The sequence below is a fragment of the Metarhizium acridum genome (genome assembly GCF_019434415.1).
Source record: "Metarhizium acridum strain ARSEF 324 chromosome Unknown scaffold_29, whole genome shotgun sequence".
NCBI lineage: Eukaryota > Fungi > Ascomycota > Sordariomycetes > Hypocreales > Clavicipitaceae > Metarhizium > Metarhizium acridum.
In genome coordinates this window covers 1583353-1607077 of record NW_027094017.1, presented here as the reverse complement: position 1 = coordinate 1607077, position 23725 = coordinate 1583353, and the positions used below count along the sequence as shown (strand labels likewise).

The window sequence follows — 23725 nt, the reverse complement described above, 5'->3', positions numbered from 1 at the left end:
AACCCACATGCTAGCCGGAGTCGCCCGATCTTGAATAAATGGCGGTCGCACACAGGTAACCATGACTGCTTGGTCAATCGCAGTCCATGTACATCAAAAGCTGCAGTGGCAATCTTTCCCAGGGATCCAGGCTGTGCTTCTGTCTGCACTGGCCTCGTCAATCGACAAGGTTCAATGCTGCGGACCTGCGGACCGACCGGAATATCGACCTGCCTAAATAGGAAGTCAGAGCGGCATGACGTATCCGAGAGCTGACAAGGCTGCGGGGTCCGAAATTGCGGACTCGGTGGTTTCCGAGACGGCCACCTCTTTTCGCAATGAGAAAGAATTCGAGCGAGCCGTGAGAATTTTGCTTGACTTGGGGACTCTGAGTCCTGATCAGTGCCAATCATGTCACTGACGCAATAACAACGCGCGAGCTCATCGTGCTGAGGAATGCGTAAAACACGGAAAGTGGACCGGCCAACGCCTCCACGGACGTTGAGGATGATCGTCATCGCATCCGCATCCAGGCCACGCTAAGAGAGCCAGTTGCGTCGTAGCTAACCGGGAACCTCTAGGATTTTTGGCCAGTTGCCAGGTTGCCAGGGGCATCGTGTAGTCGAGGAACATGGTAGCAATATTCGTCTTGTTTTCTGGAAGAATTCCAAATGGTCATTAATTAGTTAGCAAGCAACGGGAACTGTAATCAAACGCCGGGGTGCTAGCCAATCGAGTGAGAAAAAAACAAGGGGTTGAAATGACGGATTAGATTGCACAACTGGAATTGCCCATCGGTTAATGCCGAACACGACGGCTCGATAAAAAAAACTACAGAAGTTCCCCATCCCCCGAACAGGAAAGACCAAAGATCATCCACCCGAGGACCTATCGCGAGCCCAGCTACCTACCATGATGCCAGCCTTTTGCACAACCTCCCCCACAGCGAGGCACAACGCCGTCCATAGCTCGACGCGGCTGGGGTTGGCTCAATGTTGTTGTACCCGCCGGCTTGTAGCACCCGGGTCTGAGACAGTCCAGGGCAGGGCACTCGCTGTATAAGAAAGATTGGCCGCCTTCACCCTCTTTGACTCCCTCCCCCATACCTTGACGATTGTCAGCTTTGGGCAAAACAGGGGCAGTTTGAAAGATGCGTTGGGTATTTGCCGCTTCCATTGTTGCCTCCGTGGCTGCCGGTGTCTCGGCCCGCGCCGGCCAAGCCATCCGAAACTCGAACGGGAGATATATGAATGTCTCTCCCCGAGCCAGAGCTCACCCGGGAGTGCCCTTTGACAAGTGGACGCGAGACGGCCCTGTTGCCAACAAGTTTGAGAATGCCAACACCCAGAGTATGCCAACAGTCACCCTCTTGAGCCTGTCCGATAAAAAGTAAAAAAGAGAATGCTAATTGGGACACGAATTACAGAATACATGGTCAACGGAACGGGCATTCCCGATGTCGACTTTGACATTGGCGAGGCCTATGCCGGCCAAATGTCCATCTCCAAAGACTTGGACGGGCCAGACAAATTCTACTTTTGGTTCCAACCGTCCCCAAACCCCGACGCCGACAAGGAGATTGTCATTTGGCTCAACGGCGGCGTAAGTAGTCGTCTTTTTGTCCTCCCTGGCGCCTGTCGACTCGTCCGCCGCCCACGCGTTCCGAGGCTGATTCTCGATCAACTATATACAGCCGGGCTGTTCGTCCCTCGAAGGCTTCATCCAAGAAAACGGCCCTTTTCTGTGGCAGTATGGCACTTACAGACCTGTTCCCAACCCGTGGGGATGGCACCACCTCACCAACGTGCTCTGGGTTGAGCAGCCCATCAACACGGGCTTCTCAACCGGCACGGTCACGGCCCAAGATGAGGAAGACGTTGCCCGTCAATTCATGGGCTTTTTCAAGAACTTTGTCGACACCTTTTCCATGCAGGGGTACAAGGTGTACATTACGGGCGAATCATATGCGTAAGGGAAAAAAACCCCAGTGACTAGCACTCAGATGTTCAGGGTCTGAAGTATATTGTATATATATATATCTAACCAATTTCCAAGCGGCATGTACTGCCCGTACATTGCCAACGCCATGATCAAGGCCAACGACACCAAGTACTTTGACATGAAGGGCATGCTCATCTACGACCCGTCCATCACCGACGACCGCGTCACCGAGCTCACGCTCGTACCCTTCGTCGACTACCACCACAACTTGTTCCCGTTCAACGACTCCTTCACCAAGCAGATCCACGACATCGACAACAGGTGCGGCTACGCCGATGCTCGCAGCAAGCACCTCCGCTACCCGCCGCCGGGCCACCTCCCGAACCCTCTGCCCGGCATCGACCCCGGAACCGGCACGCCTCGACCAGAGTGCCGCGACCACCTGCTTGCCAACAGCATCCAGCAGGCCATCACAGACTTGAACCCCTGCTTCGACATCTACCAGGTAGCCACAACCTGCCCCCTGCTGTGGGACGTCCTCGGCTTCCCCGGCAGCTTCGACTACCTGCCCAAGGGCGCCTCCATCTACTTCGACCGCCACGACGTCAAGAAGGCCATCAACGCGCCCCTGGACAGACAATGGGCATCTTGCGGCGGCCCCGTCTTCGTCCATGACGACGACAAGTCCCCGCCTTCCAGCACCACCGTCCTCGGCAATGTCATCGACAAGACCAAAAATGTCATCATTGGCCACGGCGCCCTCGACTTTATCCTCCTTGCCAATGGCACGCTTATGGCTATTCAAAACATGACCTTTGGCGGCAAGCTTGGCTTTCAAAAGCCGCCTGTTGAGCCCTTCTATGTTCCGTATCACACGACCGGTGAGCCTGGAACCATTGCTGGGGCAGGCGTCTTTGGGACTACTCACACAGAGCGTGGCCTCACGTATGTTGGCGTCTCCCTGGCCGGCCACATGGTTCCGCAGTATGCTCCCAGCGCCGCTTTCCGTCACTTGGAGTTCTTGCTTGACCGTGTCGATTCGCTTAGCAGCAAGCGGCCGTTCAGCACCGATCCCAAGGTCCCTCAACCTGATGGATCTCTAGGAAGGGGTACCGCGCCACCAGGCTACAATTGACCCGAGTCAGTGCAAGAAGAAGCGCACTGTTTAGTGCGCTGAATGATGGGGATAATCAGAAGCTGTGTTCCGGCGTGTATTGTGAAATATTGTCCATAGTAACTTGTGTACATATAGACTATTCTCGCCAATGTCACAAAGGATGTGGTACGTGAGATGCCAGTTCTGTGTCATGTTGCCTCCTGAATCACTTCATAAAATACCGCAACGGTCCATATTGCGAAAATAGGATTCCATATTATCGTATAATGGTGTATGTGCGCCGAGCACCAAGGCAGAACTCATGCTTTGCCAATCAATTCGCTCATATTCCGCAGCCCCCCAAAACAACCCATGCTGGATATCATAGACCAACTCCGATGTAAATGCTTCATTCCGCAGTGCCCGAAATAAGTGTTTCCAATTCCCGTGGACTAAGTGTACTTCGTCTCCTTGACGCCGCCTTGCCGACCTTGCGATCTCGTTTTCTCTTCTCCGGCTTGTCAGTCTCCCCTGATGGTGCCCGAGGCTGCTTCACAGGGTCGCCATCCATTGCCACTTCGCGTTCAGTGCTGGCTTGCATTTGCACATCAGCCACTGCTGCATCGTTCTTTATTGATTTTGGCATAGTCGGCCTTGACACGCCCCTTGTTGAGCTCCGCGCCGCGCGCAATTTGGCCCGTACGCGAGCAGAATCTGCCTCCTTCTCAGACGCTGCCAGCTTCGCGGCGATGTTCGATATTGTTAGAGGACTCTGCTGTGGCCTTGACTCAGCAGTACGTGGTAGGATTGGTTGAGCTGCAACACGGCTTTCAACTCGTCGCTGTGCCGAAGTTGTTGGACATACTCCTGTTTCTCCAGGTTCTTTGTCGTCTTCGGAAAACTCCCCAGGAACCTCAAGTTCCTCCCGCTGCACGGTCTCGGCTTCTCGTTTTGGAAGGAGTGCATCATCTAATGACGTCCTTGAAGGAGATCGAGGACGCTCTACCGATTTCTGGATCTTGCTAGGCAACATGGACTGTCGTGCAAGTGACCTGGGCCGGACTGGCAACGATCTCATCGACTTTGGCTCCGACGTTCTATCCTGGCCGGCCTCGTCCCCAACTCCACTCGGTTCGCTGGAAAGTGACTGCATCTTCTCGCTATGCGGAAAACCGCGGTTCCCAGCCGAACTCGAATTGCGAAGAGGACTTAGCTGTGGAGGCTCAGGCAAAGGTATGGATTCCGAGGAGTCATCCAAGCGTTGGCGATCCGGCTCCGGCCCAGAGCCATCTGACATGCCATAATGGGCTGTAGTCGCGAGACGCTCATCGTCTGGGGCGCCGTCTTCATAATCCGTCATCTCGATTTCATAGTCCTCCTCTACCCGGTCATATCCTTCGCCAGGAGGTTCGAATATTGGGCGATTGCCATCACGATCGGCTGGACAAGGAGAGCGCATGAAACCCTCTGCTTCCTCCTCCGACTCTTCCTTGACAACGGATAGTCCCATGACGGCGTCTCTTGTTTCCTCAACATCGCTGACACGGACGGGGCTTAATCGCAAGCCCATCTGCAGTTCCTCGTCACAGACAGATTTGCCACTAGCAGCCATTCTCTTTCGCCATCCGTCGATGAGATGCACTGCGTCCTTCCACCGGGTTTCCATCTTCACCCATCCAGTCTTGAGCCGGTTGATCTCGTCCTCTCTAACCATGACTTCCTCGATAGGTACGAATGATGGATTGGTCAATATCGTTCTCATATGAGCCATGATCGAGTCCAACTCAGCTGCAATATCTTCGCAGCTCGGCCGCTTAACCACCTCGGTGTCTCCCTTGCTCTCTTCTGTGCAGCCGCTCATGTCACGTAGTTGTGCCATGGCTCGCTGCATCACACCAAGTAACGTGTCATTTTCTTCGGTCAGGTGTTGCGCCAAGTTGGAAAGCATTGTATTTGTTTCGCTTCGCAGCTCGTTGTCTTGGCCGAGCAAGCTCCCGTCAAGAGTCGTCCTGTCCCTTTCTTGGCCGGTCTCGCCAGTCACTGTGATTATTGTCACAGCCGGATTGCCCCTAGAGCCTCGCGAACGGCCAGCTTCTCCCAACTGTTTCTTCAAGGTGTCTATCTGTCGGTCGCGCCTCCGGATTTCTGTGGCACATGAAGCGCGAGACTGAGCGACGAGTGACTTCATTCGCGCCACGTCTTCTTTCAGTGCCCTGGCGTTGGCCTCTGCAGACTTGAGCTGCGTCTTCAGCATCGTCTCTGTTGCTGTTGCAATGTCGGCCCTGCGCTGTGCCTCTGCATGTTTTTCAGTCAGACGAGCGGTATCACTCGTGAGCTTCAAGTTTTCGGCACGCAAGGCGCGCATGGCAGTGGAAAGAGATTCTCGGTGTTCGGCATCGCGCTGCACATGTCGTTAGCTGACCAGTTTGTGCATTGTGGCAGGAAGTACAGCATACGTCGCGTCGAATGATCAAATCATTCAAAATGCTGATAATGCGTCCCGAGAGGGCTGCGCTATCCTCGCTACATTTCCCTGCGCTTGCAAAGTCGATTGTGTCGCCATCGCGTAGCAATCCTCGTGAGAGAAGCTGGTTGTTGATGTACAGCGACGCTGTACGGAGGTTTTCTGCGTCGATCATGGCAGCTGTTCAGAGAAAAAATTTTGAATTCAGTTTCCAAATACCATGATGCCACAAACAGGTTTTGCAAGACCGTTTCTTCAGCTGGCTGTGATGCAAGACGAATTCAATGGCTCCAAAAGGGTCCCGTGCAACGAACATGGTGTTTGGTTGCTATGTGGCGGCAAGTAAACAATAGCAGTGAGCCATGCTTACTAACCACCTCATTACTAGGGTGTCCGTAATATTTGGACCTAGGACTAGGCGCATTGTTAAATTGAGCAATACAATTGATTTATTGACTTATTATTTATGCCTATGTATATATTTTTATTGATTTGGCCCATATATGCACATGCTCTGAAGTGACGGCGCGACTCTAACTTCCTGCACCGTGAATGCTTTCTTCATGATTCCATTTATGTTGCTGAAACACTACATCCGCTGGCTAAGTAGGGATGTTGGGTTTGTGAAGCTGTGCCGACTCTATGCCAATGTCTCATGAAGCTTTGGTACTGCATATGCAAATAATCAATGTGGATTGACTAAAGGCAGTGGTAGCACGCAGACAACTGGTGTACGCTTGATGGGGACCACAGGCTTGAACCCCGGGTATGCACGAGTAAAGCTTCCAACGCAGCTCGGAACACGACTTGAGATCCTATAATGAGTGTTAGTTTGCTGATACGTTGCCATCATCTGGTTTCAGTAGGACACAGTGAAGCGATATCGTCTTCAGACGAGGTTGAGAAGATTGTTTATAACGCGGTTGTTTTCGGCATCCGCCAAATGACAGACCTGAACAAGTTCAGATCATTTTGGCGCTTTGATGGCCCCGCGGCGTCATCATGCTAGGAAATGGATAATACGACAGGATAACAAAAGAACTGCACATACGTTGATGGGAATTGGCCTGATCACACTGAAGCATTTCAGGTCTCCGGCTTGAACTTGCCACGTTTCTCTCGCATAGCGTCAACTTTTCGTCTGTCTTCTTGAAATCGTCGAAGAAGGGCTGCTTGTTCCTTCTTGCGCTCCTCACGGAGCTGGAAGCGGTAAAAGTTCTTCAACTCAGATTTCTTCTTGGCAGCCTTTTCTAGCATCCGCTGCTTAGCCTCTTCAGCTTCGCCGCGGCTGGCGGGTGCCGCCCTTCCGCCCCTTGTAACAGTGACAAAGCCATCCTCGTCGGGTTCATTTCGAAGCCGTTTGGCCAATTCAATAGCCTCCTTCTCCTTGCGGTTGTATGCGTTGAAGAAGGCGTGGACAGCCGCTTGTGTGGCAGATTTATCAACTCGTGAGAGCTGTAGATGCTTTGATACCCACGACGATCCTAGCTCTGGAACTTCGTCTGCCATATTTTCCCCCCATACAGGATATTTTTCGCTCTTTTGGACTTTTGCAATCGCCTTAAGCACCAAACGGACGCTCCTCTCATCGGCAAGTAAAACCACCGCGGTGCAACTGCTCCTGTGCAATTGTCTTGTCCATATCTGCGGCAACTGGGAGGCTTGTTCTTCCAGTTCCCGCTCTTCAGCCTCGACGTCTTTCATTTTTCGTTTCCTTGCAAAGCCCTGCATCCTTGTTGCTTGAGCTGGGTCAACAGGCAAGGCAGTTGTGGCTTCATCATCGAAGAAAATGGTCTCGAAGCGGCCAGCGCCTACGAGATTTGTGAACACTGCTCTGAAGTGAGGTTCGGTGCTATCGGCTGGAATATTCTTCAAGAAGAGACTTCGGGAGTCGTTTGCGGTAGGTATCTTTGGCGTATTTCGGCGAATGCGAACTTCGTGGACAGCGCTATGAGGGAAGGAAGGCATAGGAGGCATGCGAATCGGCAAAACGGCGAACTGGTCGCTTGATGCGTCACTGGAAGCCATCATGAGAAACCGAGTGTCTAGCTCGCAAGATCAGCAATTGCGGCTAGGATGCGAGTTTCGCAGCAGATGCAGATGCGGACCCGACACGATGTCGAGGACATTAGTCTGCTAGGAAGGGAAAAAAAAATCGGGCCCCACCTGACATCTTCGATTACTACGGAGCTACTGTTACTACTCACACTGTACTCCGTACATGAGATCATTTCAAAGTAACATTTCGAGAGTTGTAAAATAGATGTGATTTTGTTAAACCAATGCTATTTTCAGTTAGATAAAATTTTATAGATACCAAGATGTTTCTATTGCTGCGTTATACTTCCGTAATGGGGTGCCGGAGTCAATCAGCTCGACCAAGAATCGTAGCACACAATGCGAGCATTTCCGTCAAACTGGGCTGCCGCCAAACCTTCGAGGGTAGGTTAACAAGAAGTAGAAAACTAAGTCCCCGAAAGAGTTTCTGGATAAAATTTCTAATATCTCAGCGTAACATGTAGAAGACGCGAGTCCGACGTTGCGATCATACCATATTACGAAACCTGAAGTGGTCATTAGATGCAGTTAAACGCTAGTACTCCGTAGTGAGTACGGAGTTTAATATAAGCGTAGCCAGTCTTGTAACTAACCGATATGAACCGAATAATGCGTAGAAAATAATATACTTGCATCAGAGTTGGACACGTAGTTTGCCTCATATCTGGACCTTTTTTTTTCCGCCTTTGGCGGATACTCGAGATGTTGTTTTCTCAGAACCAGTCAGCCATATGATCGTGCCTGGCAGCCATAGCTCTCCCGGCGCTAGTCTGGAACACGTCTTTTTTTGACGTCAGCCGCGCACACCTTGACTGGCCAAAGCTCAATCCAGTCTCTGGCAGCTCCCGCAATCGCCAACATCACCAGCTTGACCGGACTTGCTGCACCGTTTCTGTTAGTTATGAAGGCAATTATTGCAATACCGGCGACTCTCGCCCTTATTCTACGAGCTTGGAGCAAGAATTCTCTTACGCCCGCTGGCATTTTCGCCGCGACGCTCACGGCGATTGCTCATGCGTACCATCCGTGGAATCTGCCCTTTGCGCTGCTGTGCGTGTTCTTCCTGGCAGGCACACGAGTGACACATGTATGGACTGCCTTTCCTGGTGAATTCACGACTCTGGGTGCTAACGCGATGAGCAGATCAAAGAAAATGTCAAAGCTACGTTGACTCTGCACTCCAAGGGCAGCTCGGGCGGAGAAGGCCCAAGAACACACGTCCAAGGCATGGTGATGCGCCCGCATTCCGAGTCTAGAGCACAGGGTTACTAATATGCGGGTGTATAGTGTTTGCAAATTCGTTAATGGCATCGATACTTACGGTTGCCCACGGATATCAACTTCGAGCCAGAGCTGCGGCATACGCTGACCCGAATACCCCCAACCCCAAAGGCAGCATGTGCTACTCATGGGGCGGCGACCTCTTGGTTGTGGGTATCATTGCCAACTACGCGGCTGTGGCCGCTGATACATTCAGCTCAGAGCTGGGCATTCTGTCCAAGAGCGAGCCGAGATTGATAACGTCTTTGACGCTACGGAAGGTACCCCGGGGAACAAACGGAGGTGTCACGCTACTTGGACTGGCGGCCGGCCTCTTTGGGTCAATGGTCATAGTGGCCGCTTCAATGGTATTCCTACCTGCATGCACTCCTGAAACGGCACCAACCCCCGGCGGCGGTGCGCCCTGGACCCTGGCCCAGAGACGGATGTTTATGGGTGGCCTCGTAATCTGGGGTGCATTAGGGAGCGTCCTCGACAGCTTCCTCGGAGGCATACTCCAACGATCAGTCAGGGATGTACGATCTGGCAAGATTGTCGAAGGCGAGGGTGGTAACCGTGTGCTGGTATCTGCAACAAGCCGTGCTGCACCAGAAGCTGCTGCGGACGGTGGAGATGGGGGCAAGGCTGGAGCAGGTAAGCAAGATGGCTCCGTCATTGACGACCAAGATGAGGACGATGCCAAGTACAACCTCTATAATAAGCATCGAAAGCCCAGCTTCGGGGACCAACGGCCGTCAAGGGTCATTGAGAGCGGATGGGATCTTTTGGATAACAACGACGTCAACTTTCTCATGGCGGCTACCATGAGCGTGGGGGCTATGGGCGTGGCCAGCTGGTACTGGGGGGTACCTGCCGAGTCGATATTGAGTCCTTGAGATGGAACACCAGGAGGCTACATATTGACTAAGTCACCTCTACATACGGGCGCGCGTCTATATTAGGAAGCCATGTTCATCTAGAAGACTTGTGGAAGGATAGCGTGGGATATCCAGATGCATGCGAGTGCAGCGTTTATGGTACAGGAGGTGGCGGCAGAGTAGACAGACTTAGGATCTGGGGAAATCTGGTACCTGGACGTTTAGCCTTCGACTCACAGACGGGGGGTGGGTGTGTTCCGAACATCGGAAGCAACGGATAAGGTCGAGCTTGAATTTGAACGACTTTGCCCGCCTTGGCTCATCTCTTCAGCCCGATTCTGCCGAATCCTTTGGATGACAACCTTAGACAGACACCACCTTGTTAGGGAACCAATTAAGCATTTCTCCCTAGAGGTAGAACGAGATAATAGCCGCCTGATCGAGTTTCACCGACAGCCCGAGCCGAGATACTTGGCGCCTGACACACGAGCTCCATTGTGTGTGTATGTACCAGTCAGACTACGTACATAGTTTGGCAGTGAAGCACATGTTAGAAACTTCACAAACGCTGCTGACTACCGAAAAATAACGTGGACAAATCACATCACAGGTCAAATAGACTTATCAGTTGCCAGCCGGAGGGTCCCCAAGGCTCCGCAACGTGTCTGGTCGCATGTTAGCTCCTCAAGATCCCTTCGGTCCGGAATCGGGAGAGCCAAAGAGTTGAAAAATTTGGGGGAGGGGAAGAAAATAGCGTTGGGTGAAGAATCCTCCTCCTCTTAGATTGCTTGTATTTACAACCTGCATCGTCAAAGATTGGGGAAGGACGCATTTGCCAATTGAAGTGGCTGGAAATCAGGAGCTGTCTGTCATTCTGTGTTGTAATACGGATAGGACCAATGGATCTACACTAAAAAAAGCGTAAAGTGGAGGGGCTATCATTCTCTGGGGCGGGCAGAAAACAGGGTCTGGCCCAATGGAGGGGTGCCATATTATCGTTTATGTATCGAGGGGGGACGCGTATCAATTGTGTTCAGTGCCCTTTTCCCTTTGCAGATCGGGAATGCGCGAGGCACGGCTGGTCGGCGAATCTACAAGCACCACTAGAAGCGTTTGAAGATGCCGTCCAGCGCTCTAGGGCGGGTAACTTAGAAAAGAGATATGTAAAAAACTCATTTTGTCAATGGAACTGTCTCAAGCGATTTATTTCACCGCAAAGGGGGGCGGTCAATCGGGCTCTTGATGCCGAGACAAGACAAGAAGCTATGCCATGTATATTCCTAGTGTCACCCATCACAACGCGATGCATCATGAAAAAAAAAAGCCGCAACAAAATGCAGGGCATCAATGGTTCAAACTAAAGAAGCAAAGGAAAAAAATCCTGGGAACATCTGGCTTCCTGAGTCGCGCTGCATGAAGAGTGACTTGTGTTGTGTGGTGATGTGAAACCCACGATCGGGTCGCAGTAGCATGGAACGAGAATAGGACCACGTTTTCGTCAACCCGCGATGCTCCGAGGAGACCCGTTTTGCATCAACTATGCTTGAGCGATTTCGGGGGGTTCTTGCACACAGCTTAACAAAAAAAGCGCCAAAATTCGACAAAACACACAGACAATATCAAACGCTTAAGCTCACGCAAGTGCGCCTTTGTACTGTAATCCGGGACATGGGGATGATGTGCTTTTTAAGCGAATCAGCGTCCGACGATAAGGTGTTGACTTGAGCTTGGAGCGAAGCCAGGGGCCTGGCCTGGCTGGGGTTCAGTGGCGACGACAATGAAGCCAAATGGTTGGGAAAAAAGACGAGGAAAAAAGCCCGAAATAATAAGGATAGACGTGGTCGTTTCCGACAGGCCGAGCTTTGAGAAGGACTCAGTGTGCAAGTTGGATGATGGAAGAGGTGAAGAAGCGCGGTTGCAAGGTTCATGTATTTACATGGAATGTAGGTCTGGGACGCGCCTCCCCGGATTGCCTAGGCTGCCGAGGTAACGGTGTCTCATGGTGTGGTTTTAGCCCTGATGCGTACGAGGACTCAAATCGGCCGCTGGGCTAAGCGGAAGGAATGGAGGAGCAAAAGGGTTAACTACCTAGGTAGTGGCATCTGCTCTCACATGCCCAATGAAGAATGAATGACATGTGCGGGAGCGCCCAGAGCCCCAGAGCCAAGTGTCGTGTGCCGCCGTTCTGGGCCAAGACGGGCTCTGTTCCGCCCCGGGGATGGAAGTTGTCGAGGTCCTTGCAATCCCCGGCTTTTGCTGGCCGGGCTGGGGGACTTGTCTCCGGACATGCCCGGGCGTTGATGCAAGGCAATAAAATGGAACATTCGGTGCTTGCCGCGAATCGTTTCGAGGGCTGCCGGTTCGACGCAGGTTGCACCGAGAGAGGGCGCGGTATAGGAACGTAGTGTACGGAGCACTTCATATTGGCAGGAATAATGTCCGCGTTCGACCTGAATCTGGATGATGGCGAAGAGTGGCACATGTACACCGTCTGGTGACAGCCAAGACATGTAGAGGTTGACAACTTGAAACTGTGAGGCCGCGCGCCACGATGCCCAGCCTCCCAAGACCAGCCAAGGTTTGGGGGGGGGGGGGGCTTCAAATGTTCGTATTATGGCTCATTTATGGGGACCCTCCACGCCCATGAGTAATATATCAAAAATAGCATTGCATGTGTTGCCGACCAATACACGTTCAAAACGGAGCGCACAGCCTCACCAAGGCGTCACGTTGGGCGTCAATTACTGTGGCCAGACGGCATGCCCCCTCCAAACGTCCGCAAGGTCAGCCTACAGGCGCGCATTCAGCGCCCCCCACCGCCACAGGTGCCGCTCGCTCACCTGGCCGGCAATTCCTTGTCCACATATATTGACGATGCTACACGGCCGGGTACCTGGGAAGCGGCCGTCCAGAAACGACCAGTCAAGGGAGGTGATTTACATTGCACAGCAGTACGGAGTACTTCGGCAGACCAATTACGAAAATACAGGGAAGTGAGGTCAGTCCGCTTGGATTCAAAGCCCATGACGGCTGCCGTGCAGTGTTTGATTTGGACTACGCAATAATCTGGCAGACTCTGGAAAACCGGTTTGAGGCGCATCTATTGTTGATGACTGGTCAGTGTACTCCGTAAGCGGCCACAGTAGGTACAGCGGGGGGCGTGGGTATTCCTCTCTTTCCCCATGTCAACTGGTCCGTTTTGTGATACCCCAACAATGACGACTAAACTCATTCCATGACCCGAGTCCCTTTGGCCATGTTGCATTTTGAGCGTAAGACAAATTTTAAAGGAACAAAATTGCTTCACGATGGCCAGAGCACTGCATCAATAGTGCCCATCAATGTGACACCTTTGGGCCAGTCTGACTCTTGGCACAGGAAAAAAAGAGCATCTGGGAGCAAAACGGCGGTCCACGGCGACCCCGCCATTTGCTTAAAACGTCAACAAAAAAGCACGTGCATGTACCGGCCGGCTAATACTGTGAGCAAGGTACATACTCCACCGTAACTCTCTCTGTTAGAGGCAAAATGGAAGTCGTTCCAACGGTGGTCGGTGTAATATGGTAGGTGACGTCTGGTCTTGTGGCACACAAGCCCCGGCCCCGACCCTGCACATAAGCTTCAAGCAGTCTGGTGGCCGGTCTGGTCACTGCGACAACACAACATGCCCCGGCCGCACACTAATGGTTACCACCAAATCCTTGATGCAGGCGGCATGTATGTAAGTTTGCTTTTAAAGTGTAAATGGGTGACCTATTAGTTATATCGTGCAACATGTAAACCTGTCGGATAGCAGCGCATTTGCACGGATCAGCTTGGCCTACGTCGTCGATGTTGTTTGTGCCATGGTCCAGGTGACCCGTCCATGTCTCTCTGCTTGATATCCCAGGTGCCGTCTGGGCCCTTGGTTTACGCGCGCCGCCGCTACCCGCGAATGCCCTGTAGTGTCCATTCTGTAGCGTCCTGTGGAAGCCCACGGCAAATCCTAGCAAACTGTTAGCAAATAGTACCGTGGAAGGGCGTGCAGGCGTGTGTCATGGACCCATGGGCCTGTTACGAGTCATAGAGCGAAGACAGTGTCGCGTTTTGTTGGAGACGAATGACTGACTGTTGCCAGGGCCTTGGCTTCACGATTTGACCGTGACGGTGGGCGGTTTGGAGCATGCGTTGCACATACAGTACACTGCATCTCACTTGGCATAATATCAATTGTAATAGCGTTAGCACGACTGGTCAGAGATGATTTTCGCCGACCACTTGTATTCGCCTGATAACCCGAGGCCGTTCGGGGTGGCTTCTTTTCCCCAGACCATCTATCCATCTGATGCGGTCTGCGGAACAGTCTAGAGGTCAACTTCCATGTTGCGTGTCTTGTTGACAGCGCGCCACGCCGCGAAGCGTTTCAGGGCTTTTCAGGGCTTTCAGGGCTGTGAGTGCGCCAAGGGCTGGACGATTGCAGCCAGCGCGCCACTGAGTCTTTGACGGAACTTGACGAGTCCCCACTGCCCCTCCGTTCGCAGGGAAGCACCCAGGTACTGTACCCTGGGGCAAAGTACCCCAAGTACTCCGATCCCAACAGTGCATGTACGACGCAGCTAGTCCCGTCGCCTTCTCCGAGAGCAGGTTCCGGGTGTGTCCCAGGCGCCTCCCAGGCTTTCCCCCCCGTTGTGGGGCCTCCCAGTTATGGACAAAGGCCAATGACACGGTCCAGTTTGGTGGAATCTTTGGGGCTTGTTGCGGCGAACACACGGCGGCGCCCACTCATGGCTCAGCACCGGAACCAGCGACCAAGCCATTGCGCCCTTGTAACTTTCCTTATCTATACCTCGTCGCAAGTCACTCGCCGTTGCAGGCGCTTCGTGGTCAACTGGCGCCCCCCGCGACCTGCCTAGTCCTTTTGAGGGGAGGGGGGTGTGGATAAACTCTTTGCATTACGGAGCACTTAAAATGGTTTCCTGCGATACCGACGTCTGGACGGTCGCCTTCGTTCGTTGGCTCGTTGCGCCTGGATACATAAAAGACTCGGCCGCCCCAGGTTTTGGCGATTTCAAGAACACCCGTCCGAATTAATCCATCCCACATTACGTTGTGTTTGCAGCTCCCCCTGATACCCAGCTGTATTTGACCTTTGCTACACAAAGGCATTTAATCGATTTTTTTTGGGCGTTGTTGCTCTGCCTCTTCTTGCACACCACCCACAAAACACCGCAACTATGGTAAGTTTGTCTGTCGCCCAAGTGCTGCCGCTCTGCCTCGCTTTCGTCCAATAGGAGCGCTCCCAGAAACCCTGCATGCAGGCACAAAACACCACTCCAGATCAAGTTTGCTAACTGCGCTGCTACTATCAGGCGAACCGAGAAGTCTTGTCCTCCCGAACGGAGACTGTACGTTTTTTCTTGGACCCTCAAAGCCGAACTGCAAATATGCTGACCGCCTGACCTTATCCAGCTCAACAAATACCTGAAGCTCGACCAGAAGGGCTCCATCATGGCCGAATACGTCTGGGTCGATGCCAACGGCGAGACTCGATCAAAATCGAGGGTGAGTTCAAGCCCCAGCGACCCCGGTCAATCAATGACAACTATCCTCCGCCTCCCTTCTCTCTGGCCAACCCCTGCCTGCAATCTTTGCCTGCACACGACACAAATGCCCATGTGGCTTGCCCGATCCCGACTTGTTCCGTCAGCATTTTGGATTTTCCATTTTTCTCTGGGCGGCGGCGTGGAATCGCGGCGCTGTGAGTGGCTGTTTTCGGGTCACACAAGGCCGAGACGGGGCGCGCTTTGTCGAGTCTTGAGGAGTCTGAGCTCAGCCACACGCCTGGCGTTGCGGCGAAGCAGGCGACCCTGCCCTCCCCAGCCACGCTCAGAATAGAAAGCCACCCCGCATCAGCGTCACCCCGAGACGGTCCCACTGGCACCGGCCGAGCGGACCAATCGGTGCCCGGCTATCCGGATTTCGGTGCCATGCGGCGGCGTGTGGACGGCCCCAGCCTATATGTGAATTCCTATGACGCACAGCATATTGCAGATCAGATCAAGTCATGCCGAGTAAAGAATCGAAGAAGCTAACTATGTGCGATCTCGATAGACCCTCGCTGAGAAGGAGTACAAGCCTGAAGATCTCCCCGTCTGGAACTTTGACGGCTCATCCACCGATCAGGCCCCCGGCGAAAACTCTGACGTCTACCTGCGTCCCTGCGCCATCTTCCCCGACCCCTTTCGCGGCTCTCCCAACATCATTGTCCTGGCTGAGTGCTGGAACGCCGATGGCACTCCCAACAAGTTCAACTTCCGTTATGAGTGCAACAAGGTGATGGAGGCTTATGCCGAGCACGACCCCTGGTTCGGCCTTGAGCAGGAGTATACTCTCCTTGATCACGATGACCGTCCTTTTGGCTGGCCCGTTGGCGGTTTCCCTGCTCCGTATGTCACTCCGTGTTTTCAAAAAAAATGGGTAGCTTTTGAAGACATCCCCACTAACAGCCTTCTAGCCAGGGTCCGTACTACTGCGGTGTTGGCAGCGGCAAGGTTGTTATGCGAGACATTGTCGACTCACACTACAAGGCCTGCCTCTACGCCGGAATTCACATCTCGGGTACCAATGCTGAGGTGATGCCCGGTCAGTGGGAGTACCAAGTTGGTCCATGCGTTGGCATTAACAGTACGTACAACTCTTCTTTGGTTTTGGCTTTCACCTTGGTTTGTTACGAGCTGGATCACGGATGCTAACAAAAACGCCAGTGGGCGATGAACTCTGGGTTTCTCGATTTATGCTTGCTCGCGTCGCAGAAGACTATGGCGTCAAGGTCTCATTCCATCCCAAGCCTATGAAGGGAAACTGGAACGGAGCTGTAAGAATGCCCGAGGGAAAAAAGAATTCTGTTTTACTTGTGACTAACTAGCTCTAGGGTCTGCACAGTAACTTCTCAACGAAGGAGATGCGTGCCGAGGGTGGAATGAAGCACATTGAGGATGCTCTCAAGAAGCTCGAGCCCCACCACGTCGAGTGTATCAAGGAGTATGGAGAGGACAATGAGCAGCGTCTCACTGGAAGCCACGAGACTGGTTCCATTGATCAGTTCTCCTGGGGCGTCGCTAACCGTGGCTGCTCTATCCGTATTCCACGGGAGACTGCCGCCAAAGGCTACGGTTACTTTGAAGATCGCCGACCTGCATCCAACGCCGATCCTTACCGCGTCACCAAGATCCTCATGACCTCAATATTCGGCAAGCTGTGAGAGGCTTGTTTTTTATTTGCCCTTTTACCACTAGACTAGCATTAATGGTTTCGGTTTCATTGCCATGGCGTTTTTGGATGAGATACACTGTGGAGGGATATTAGTAGTTAGTGAATATATACTACACAGGTCAATAGACACTGTAATCATGTTATTTTTACTGTGTTGACGGGATGTTTTCGTGGGTGAATTGCTTGCCATGTAGGCTGAAATAATGAGCCGGGACTTTGCCCATTATAAAATTCACTTGCACGTCGTCTTGATGACTTGTAAGGGTACCCGACACGGGCGTAGACGAGACCGTCATCAATAGGAGTTGATGACGGTACGCAATTGGCTCGGTTGAGCTGTGCTTTCACGTAAACTAGGTGCCGGTTTATATGAGAGTGGCGTGAGAAATCAGCAAGGATTCCGACATGAATTGGTCCCTGGACTTGATTGTTTCCTTGAAATAAGATGAGAAATAGCGGTATTTGATCTAGCCATGCTATTTTCAGTATACAAAGGGTTAGCAGGAGGATGCAAAACAGGCCATCCTCGGACCAGATGTTGAAGACAGCTTGAACAAGCAGATACCTGGAATAGATGGTGCCTCCAGGTAGCGGAGGAACTTGGAGAGAGCTGGACAAGGGACAATAGGCAAGAACCACGGCCATTTATGTTGCTGCACAGCCGATGAAGGTGTGAATGGCACAAACTTACACCATGTTGACCGAAACTTGGTGGCCGACGCTTTCTGTGTCACGATGATGAGCGAAGAGCATACATGGTTTCATGGTATATAAAACGATTAGCATGCCCTGATACGTCAAAAGCAAGGCAGCGTCAGCATAGCTGCACTCCAAGACAAAATGCAAAGGAATACTTCATATCTGCTCCAAGGCAACTATATCTTTGAGAGATTTATCGTTGCAATCTCATCTAGTATAGGAATTTTCCACCGGAAAGACAAAGATGGAAACATCTTTACCCGTTTGGAGGAATAGCGTTGAATGTTGCAAATGCTGTAAACCAAACTTGGACAAGAAATGTACTAGTTAGTTACACCAACCTGCTGGTTCGGTGCTGACATTGCGCGGAGACGGAAGACTTGCTGCAGGTATAATCATAAGGTAGTCTGTAGCATACCAAACCCCAATCTGGTTGCATCTTGCATCAGACGCATCTATGAAAACTGGCCATGACCTTCTTACCACCCGGAGATCAATTTCTATAAGTACGCCTACTATAATCGCCGTACCAACGGCATCATTACGACGCTATATGTAGTCCACGACTCTATAATCAACACGTTCATTGTGCCACAATCTATGTTTCCCATTATTGATCTTATAGCGTGATCAAGAAATTGATAATGTTGAAATGGGGTGAGCAGCAAAAGTCCTGAGCCGATCGACATGAAGGATTTGAGATGGGACAAATTGAATTCCCAAGATGTTCAACAACGCATAAGAGATTTATTCTTTCTACTCTTTGGCAACAGAAAGACGATTTCGTGACCACCTGGACTGTTTCTTCGGGGCTATTGGCGAAAAGCGTATAATAGAGCTATGTAGCATACCGATTGCATTTTTTCAGTGAGAAAACGAAAAAGCTGTTGTTGTGCAACGGCTACGCCAAGTCGGCAACACGAATATACGTGTCAATGCATTGTCCTCAAATCACGTCTTTTGCGCAACAACAAAGAAATGCAGAAGCTGACTTGGGTCATATGCCGCAATATAGCTAGTAATTGTGATTGTAGACACAAAGCTCATGATGATACCGTGGTCTGGAATGACATGCATTTATCTAAAACCAAGTATATTCTCTGGAAAGACATGTTTGCTTACCACAAGACTGCCATACCATGGACTTTATCACACACGGTTTTGATTAAAATTTCATTGCAATCTAGTCTTTGCCATGTCAACGGGTCCAAAGTGCGCAACCTGGCTCCTGTGCAACAAAACCAAGATAGATGGCCCCTTGTTTCTCCTTGCGTTTTTGGTAAATTGTCAGTGTTTTTCAAGGCTCGAACAATATACAGCTGTCTGTTCCAGTAGCGACGCCCTTCTCCCCGACAACATTTACTTTACCCACCTACTGAGTCTTGCTTCCCTTCTTCGCCTCTATAGCTACATTGAGAGCGTCCTGAAGCGTATCCAACAAGTCTTGGGTATCTTCCAAGCCTGCTGATATCCGAACACTCTCCTCCTTGACGCCGCATGGCCGCAACGCCGCAGCCTCATCCTTATCCTTGCCAAACATAAACATGTTATAGGCAAGCATGATTGTGACATGCCCACCAAGATGGGGAGAGGGATAGAAACCGCAGCGATCATAGAATGCCCTGGCCGTCTCGACGCTGTCAAATTCTACTGTCAAGAGACATCCGTATCCCGGGTTCGGAAGCTCTGCTGTACTACGGCGCTTGAAGGCGTCGTAGTTGACCTTGCTCGGTAGCAGACTTGGGTACTGGACGTTGACAACCGGCGAGTCAGGTTGGCCGATGCTTTTGTGAAGAAATTCGGCCATGATACGGGCGTTATCATTGAGACGTGACGTCCGCTCAAAGTAGTCTTCAGAGTTGGACAGGAGCACCTCGGCATCCGCAGCGAAAAGCTGATTGTGGTGAGACTCGGTGAATCGCTTAGATAACTCAGCGTAGTGAGGTGAGAGAGGATTGAGCACAATAGATCCGCCGAGCACGTCGGACTTGCCACTGAAGGACTTGGTGAGAGAAGTGAGGAGTATGTCGCTCTGCGCGAGGACATCAACGTTGCCAAAGGAGCTCAGGGTGTCGTCCACGATGAAGACAAAGCCATACTTTTCAGCCTAGATGAGAGAAGAAGAAAAAAGAGAGGGTAAGTCTAGAGTTTCGCCCGAAGGAGGAGACTGTGGCAAAAATGAAGGATATCAGGACCGGCGACTTACAAGTTGCTTTAGACGAGGCAAATCGGGGGTGTCAAGGGTTGGATTGCCTGGATACTCGGCAATTACAAACGTCGCACCGCTTCCTTTGCTCTTTTGGCTCTCAAGCCATGCTTCCAAGTCATCGATCCCCTCCTTGTCAACTTTGGGGGCATGCTTCCAACCCCCGGGGCTTTCCTCGTGTAGGAGCTCATGAGTATTGTGGAATACGATACCCAGCTCGACATTGACGAAGCCAGGGCGGTAATCCTGTAACAGATTCTTTGCCGTAAAAACAGCTCCCATGCCACTTGGATAGAGGAAAACGTCCTTGGGCTGACACTTGACCTTGTCCGGATCGATTGCGCCATGTTGGAGCAGCTCCACGATGCGCCGTCTCAGCGGCTCGTGTGAGGGGCCCTCTGGCGTCCAGGTCGGCTCGGGGGGAGCATCTGGACTCTCAAATGGCACCTCAGTCAAGGTGTCAATCTTGTCCAGAAGTTGCTCGGCTCCTCTGATGGAGATTCCGATGCCCGGAGTGCCCCAGCTGAGCATCAGCGCCTTGACGTGCTCTGGCTCAAACAGCACAGCATAGAGGCGATGACCGGCCACATCGACGACCTTGAAGGTCAACTTGTCCGGGGAGATGGCAAATTGCTGGCGCTGCTGGTGCGAAACATGGCTGGCTGTGTATTTCCACATGACGGGGTCAAGGTATACCATGCATCCTTTGCCCTCGAGGCCGACTCCCTTTGCAACGCCTCCTGCAAGCTACGTAGTTCGTGGTCTCGAATTAGCTATGCCAAGATGTTGTCTAACAATCCAGTTGGAGAGTTCATAGAGGCAAGAAAGGAAAGGAGCGGGGATCGCATACTGTGCGGACATGGTGAGTCGGCGACAATCGAGGATAAATGTGTACGACTCTGGCTAATGGAGCCATATCCCCGTCACGGACGCCCTTCAACATGTCCCATCCGGGTATGTTGCTGATGATGCTATATGGTGTCTGGGGAGGCGGCGCATGGCCCCATTCCGACTCTGCCTTGAGAACAACCATTGCGGTCAAGTATCTTGATTTATCGAAACAATGTATGAGTTGCAGAGTAGAGTATGGTGTCTGCGGAAACGATCACGTCTGACAAACCCGTGGTGTTCCTGCGTTACTTGAATATTCCCCCGCTCTCACGTTCCGGCACAATATCACAATGCAACAAACAGCCACATGCCTTGTCAGACTCAGCCCAAGCTGACCTATTAAGCTGTGCCATCCATTGGTGGACCTGTAGGGAAACCTGCGTCTACTGAATGTGGCGTGTTACGGCCCCGACACATGTTATGGACCGGTGCTGACGTGAGGGCAGAAGTGGACTAACCAGTCAACTCGCCCGAGCATCTGCATCTTTGCCCCATGAGCAATGCCCTTTGCAAGAAAACCCCCTCTACTACGTCCCTTGCTGTGTGTGTTGCGGCGTTGTCCAGGCCCATCCATGGTCCAACGGGATCCTGTGGGTCGGCAGTTGATGCCCAGATGTGGTGGCTTTTCGATTCAAATGTTTGCGGCGTTCAGCTCCTCTGGTATGGCTTCAATTCTCACCTCTGGTGGCGTTGGCGGAAGCGTATAGCTATGGTTAGCTCCTAAGTGGCCAATATTTGGCCACAGCGCAACTCCGGCTCCCTAGTTTCGCCAACAAAGAGAGGAATCCAGATCCAGGAATCCAGATCCAGGGGTGGACGCAACTGCAGTCTGTGGTAAGATATATTTCACCGGGCCAAATGTAGCTAAACTATTCCCGGTATCTTACAGAAGACCACGCGTAGTAGACGCTGGTGTGCTTTGATAAACTACACATAGGTCCCCAACTGGTGTACCTCGTCCATCTGAACCTGCCATGGTCCTCTACGAGAGACTCGGGCTGATTTGAAGAGAATGTCAACTCCGGTTTCTTTCCTTCCAAAGTAACGAGCGGACGCGTTTTAAATCGGACGCACATCCGTGTCGAGCCATAGCCCGTGGCATCAAAGGTTCTGTTTATTCTAATGATGCTCTCATACCAAGCGGCAGAAGCCTTTTACTGGGAAAGAAAGCCCAATTATGTATTCCCCATTTGTTTCCATGAAATGCGATATCAGCCTCAAGCCCATTTTCTTCTCCCCATTACCACTCCTCGACGTAGCCATATTTTGCAAACACGTCGGTTGTAGCCCGGTCGAACTCTCTCATAATAGTGTCTTTGCGAGCTTGAGATCTGGGAGTAACTCTGCAAGGAAACTGCTTGGCGCAGACCAACAGTCCAGAGGCGTACGCGCCCTCGGGACTCACATCAGGATCTATCACGCGGCCTTGCGAGTCAACACCAGACTCGATATGCAGCGCCCAGAGCAGCTTTGCCATGGCAATGAATAAACTGCGCTCTGCGAGGTGAATTCCCGGGCACAGTCTTCTGCCACTTCCATATGCATAATGGTCGCGCTTCTCCCAATCACCATTCGCCAGCTCTGATGCCAGCTGCGGGACGCCAACGTAGCGTTCTGGGTTGAAAGTGTCTGGATCGGCGAATCGATTGGAATCATGCTGCATGCCCCAAGCGTTGATGATTACTTGGCTTCCTTTTGGAATCGTCATGCCGTCGATTGCATCGTCTTCGCCGACAACGTGGGGAAAGCCAAGAGGAACAACCGGACGCCAGCGCAAGGTTTCCTTGACGCAAGCAGCAACATATGGCAGTTGTGCATAGTCTTCCCACGTGGGCGACCTATCCTCCCCTACTACACTGTCAATCTGGTCCTGGGCCTTGCTCATAACTTTTGGCCATTTTGTCATGGCGTGAAGAAAGGTGACGAGGGCCGAGCCGGTGGTATCTGAGCCCCCTTCCATTAGTGTGCCCGCCAGAAAGTAAAGGGCATGCCGATTGAGAGAAAGCTTGCCGCTATCCTCCTGATCGAGCGCGCGGTCAAGAAAGCAATCGCGGGATCCTTGAGACTTTCGTCTCTCCACCACCTTGTTGAACCACTCCTCATGGAGGCCGTTCATTTGTTCGCCCACGTGTTGTGCTCGAGTACGCCAGTTGCCGAACAATTTCTCAGGGAGATGCTTTATGAAAGGGAAAATATCCACGGGAGGGCTACTGCCAAATTCTTGCAGGTTGGACCAGGCCTCCATGAGACTGTAGAGCCTCTTCATGTGGGTGGCATTTATGTCGGGCGTTCGTGTTCCAAATACTTGGCCGTGTTAGCACATGTCCTGTTTCATCACTTCAAGGACTCGATAAAAAGAACTTGCCGAGACTCATGATGGTACTGTTACTGAACCGTTTTGGGTGTTGCATAAAATTGTCTGGTTCCTCAACAAAGTCGCGTACCATCTGGACAGCTTCCGCGTCCACAAGTGCAAGATGATTGTTGACCACCATGCTCTCCATGAAGAATTGGTGAATTAATTTGCGGCACGCTCGCCATTTATCTGAATACTGCATGAGAAGAAGGTGGTCGCCTTGGGAAATAATATCGTAGCTAATATGAGAGACCGGCCGATGGCTGTAAAGATTCGACTTCTTATCTATAAGTTGTTTGACGAGGCGCCGTGATGTGAGGACAACGCAGGTCGCAGGACCCATTTTGAGAGAGAAAATTTCACCATACTGTTTTGCCCATTCTGTAAACCTGGACATGGATGTAAGTCAGCCAATGGCTTCCGAGTGCCTAGGATCAGGTCAACCCACTTCAAATACGTGAACGTGGCCGGGATTTGATGCAAGTTTCCAATGATGGGGAGAGTCGGCGGCCCTGGTTGAAAGTCAGCTCGAGTCATATTGCAAAACGAGTGCAATCAACGAACCGGGTGGGAGTTTCGAGTCCCGTCTTCCTACCGATGTGACGAGATACGCAACGAGCAGCACAGTGAGCAAACCGAGGGCAGC

At 51.9% G+C, this 23725-nt stretch overlaps 7 protein-coding genes across 8 annotated transcripts; 3 read left to right on the top strand and 4 right to left on the bottom strand.

Annotated features, from left to right (window-relative positions):
• Nucleotides 1-1129: 1129 nt before the first annotated feature.
• On the top strand, nucleotides 1130-5241 carry J3458_004563 (uncharacterized protein; the record flags this gene model as incomplete). Its single annotated transcript, XM_007809253.2, has 4 exons — nucleotides 1130-1328; nucleotides 1406-1581; nucleotides 1673-1947; nucleotides 2035-5241. The coding sequence occupies 4 exons, from the start codon at nucleotides 1130-1132 to the stop codon at nucleotides 3053-3055; spliced, it is 1671 nt and encodes a 556-aa protein (XP_007807444.2). The 3' UTR covers nucleotides 3056-5241.
• On the bottom strand, nucleotides 3426-5655 carry J3458_004562 (uncharacterized protein; the record flags this gene model as incomplete). The annotated part of the gene is made up of 2 exons (XM_007809254.2): nucleotides 3426-5417; nucleotides 5473-5655. The coding sequence occupies 2 exons, from the start codon at nucleotides 5653-5655 to the stop codon at nucleotides 3426-3428; spliced, it is 2175 nt and encodes a 724-aa protein (XP_007807445.2).
• Nucleotides 5656-5911: 256 nt separating this feature from the next.
• J3458_004561 (uncharacterized protein) lies at nucleotides 5912-8007 on the bottom strand. Of its 2 annotated transcripts, none has more exons than XM_066118283.1 (3): nucleotides 7647-8007; nucleotides 6532-7525; nucleotides 5912-6295 (listed from the first exon to the last, which is right to left on the bottom strand). In XM_066118283.1, exons 1-2 carry the CDS (start codon nucleotides 7651-7653, stop codon nucleotides 6567-6569), a joined length of 966 nt encoding a protein of 321 aa, XP_065976886.1. In that variant the 5' UTR covers nucleotides 7654-8007; the 3' UTR covers nucleotides 5912-6295; nucleotides 6532-6566. The 2 variants fall into 2 exon arrangements, with proteins under 2 accessions (XP_065976886.1, XP_007807446.2); XM_007809255.2 differs by having other exon boundaries at nucleotides 6532-7497; nucleotides 7688-8007.
• A 432-nt stretch (nucleotides 8008-8439) lies between these two features.
• Nucleotides 8440-9694, top strand: J3458_004560 (uncharacterized protein; the record flags this gene model as incomplete). Its single annotated transcript, XM_007809256.2, has 3 exons — nucleotides 8440-8625; nucleotides 8682-8763; nucleotides 8826-9694. The coding sequence occupies 3 exons, from the start codon at nucleotides 8440-8442 to the stop codon at nucleotides 9692-9694; spliced, it is 1137 nt and encodes a 378-aa protein (XP_007807447.2).
• A 4988-nt stretch (nucleotides 9695-14682) lies between these two features.
• Nucleotides 14683-17069, top strand: GLN1_1 (glutamate--ammonia ligase). Its single transcript, XM_066118282.1, has 7 exons — nucleotides 14683-14892; nucleotides 15025-15060; nucleotides 15125-15217; nucleotides 15767-16101; nucleotides 16170-16339; nucleotides 16420-16529; nucleotides 16587-17069. Exons 1-7 carry the CDS (start codon nucleotides 14890-14892, stop codon nucleotides 16914-16916), a joined length of 1077 nt encoding a protein of 358 aa, XP_065976885.1. The 5' UTR covers nucleotides 14683-14889; the 3' UTR covers nucleotides 16917-17069.
• A 1582-nt stretch (nucleotides 17070-18651) lies between these two features.
• On the bottom strand, nucleotides 18652-20990 carry J3458_004558 (putative secondary metabolism biosynthetic enzyme). The gene is made up of 3 exons (XM_066118281.1): nucleotides 20683-20990; nucleotides 19833-20579; nucleotides 18652-19733 (listed from the first exon to the last, which is right to left on the bottom strand). The coding sequence occupies exons 1-3, from the start codon at nucleotides 20863-20865 to the stop codon at nucleotides 18999-19001; spliced, it is 1665 nt and encodes a 554-aa protein (XP_065976884.1). The 5' UTR covers nucleotides 20866-20990; the 3' UTR covers nucleotides 18652-18998.
• A 564-nt stretch (nucleotides 20991-21554) lies between these two features.
• Nucleotides 21555-22989, bottom strand: J3458_004557 (uncharacterized protein; the record flags this gene model as incomplete). Its single annotated transcript, XM_007809259.2, has 1 exon — nucleotides 21555-22989. One exon carries the CDS (start codon nucleotides 22987-22989, stop codon nucleotides 21964-21966), a length of 1026 nt encoding a protein of 341 aa, XP_007807450.2. The 3' UTR covers nucleotides 21555-21963.
• Between the last annotated feature and the right edge of the window lie 736 nt (nucleotides 22990-23725).

Coding starts and splice junctions, on each gene's coding strand:
- GLN1_1 (XM_066118282.1), top strand. Junction 15,061..15,124: donor TGTCCTCCCGAACGGAGACT/GTACGTTTTTTC, acceptor GACCTTATCCAG/CTCAACAAATACCTGAAGCT. Junction 15,218..15,766: donor AGACTCGATCAAAATCGAGG/GTGAGTTCAAGC, acceptor CGATCTCGATAG/ACCCTCGCTGAGAAGGAGTA.
- J3458_004558 (XM_066118281.1), bottom strand. CDS start 20,865: ATGGTTGTTCTCAAGGCAGAGTCGGAATGGGGCCATGCGCCGCCTCCC. Junction 20,580..20,682: donor CGACTCACCATGTCCGCACA/GTATGCGATCCC, acceptor CGAACTACGTAG/CTTGCAGGAGGCGTTGCAAA. Junction 19,734..19,832: donor TGCCTCGTCTAAAGCAACTT/GTAAGTCGCCGG, acceptor TCTCTCATCTAG/GCTGAAAAGTATGGCTTTGT.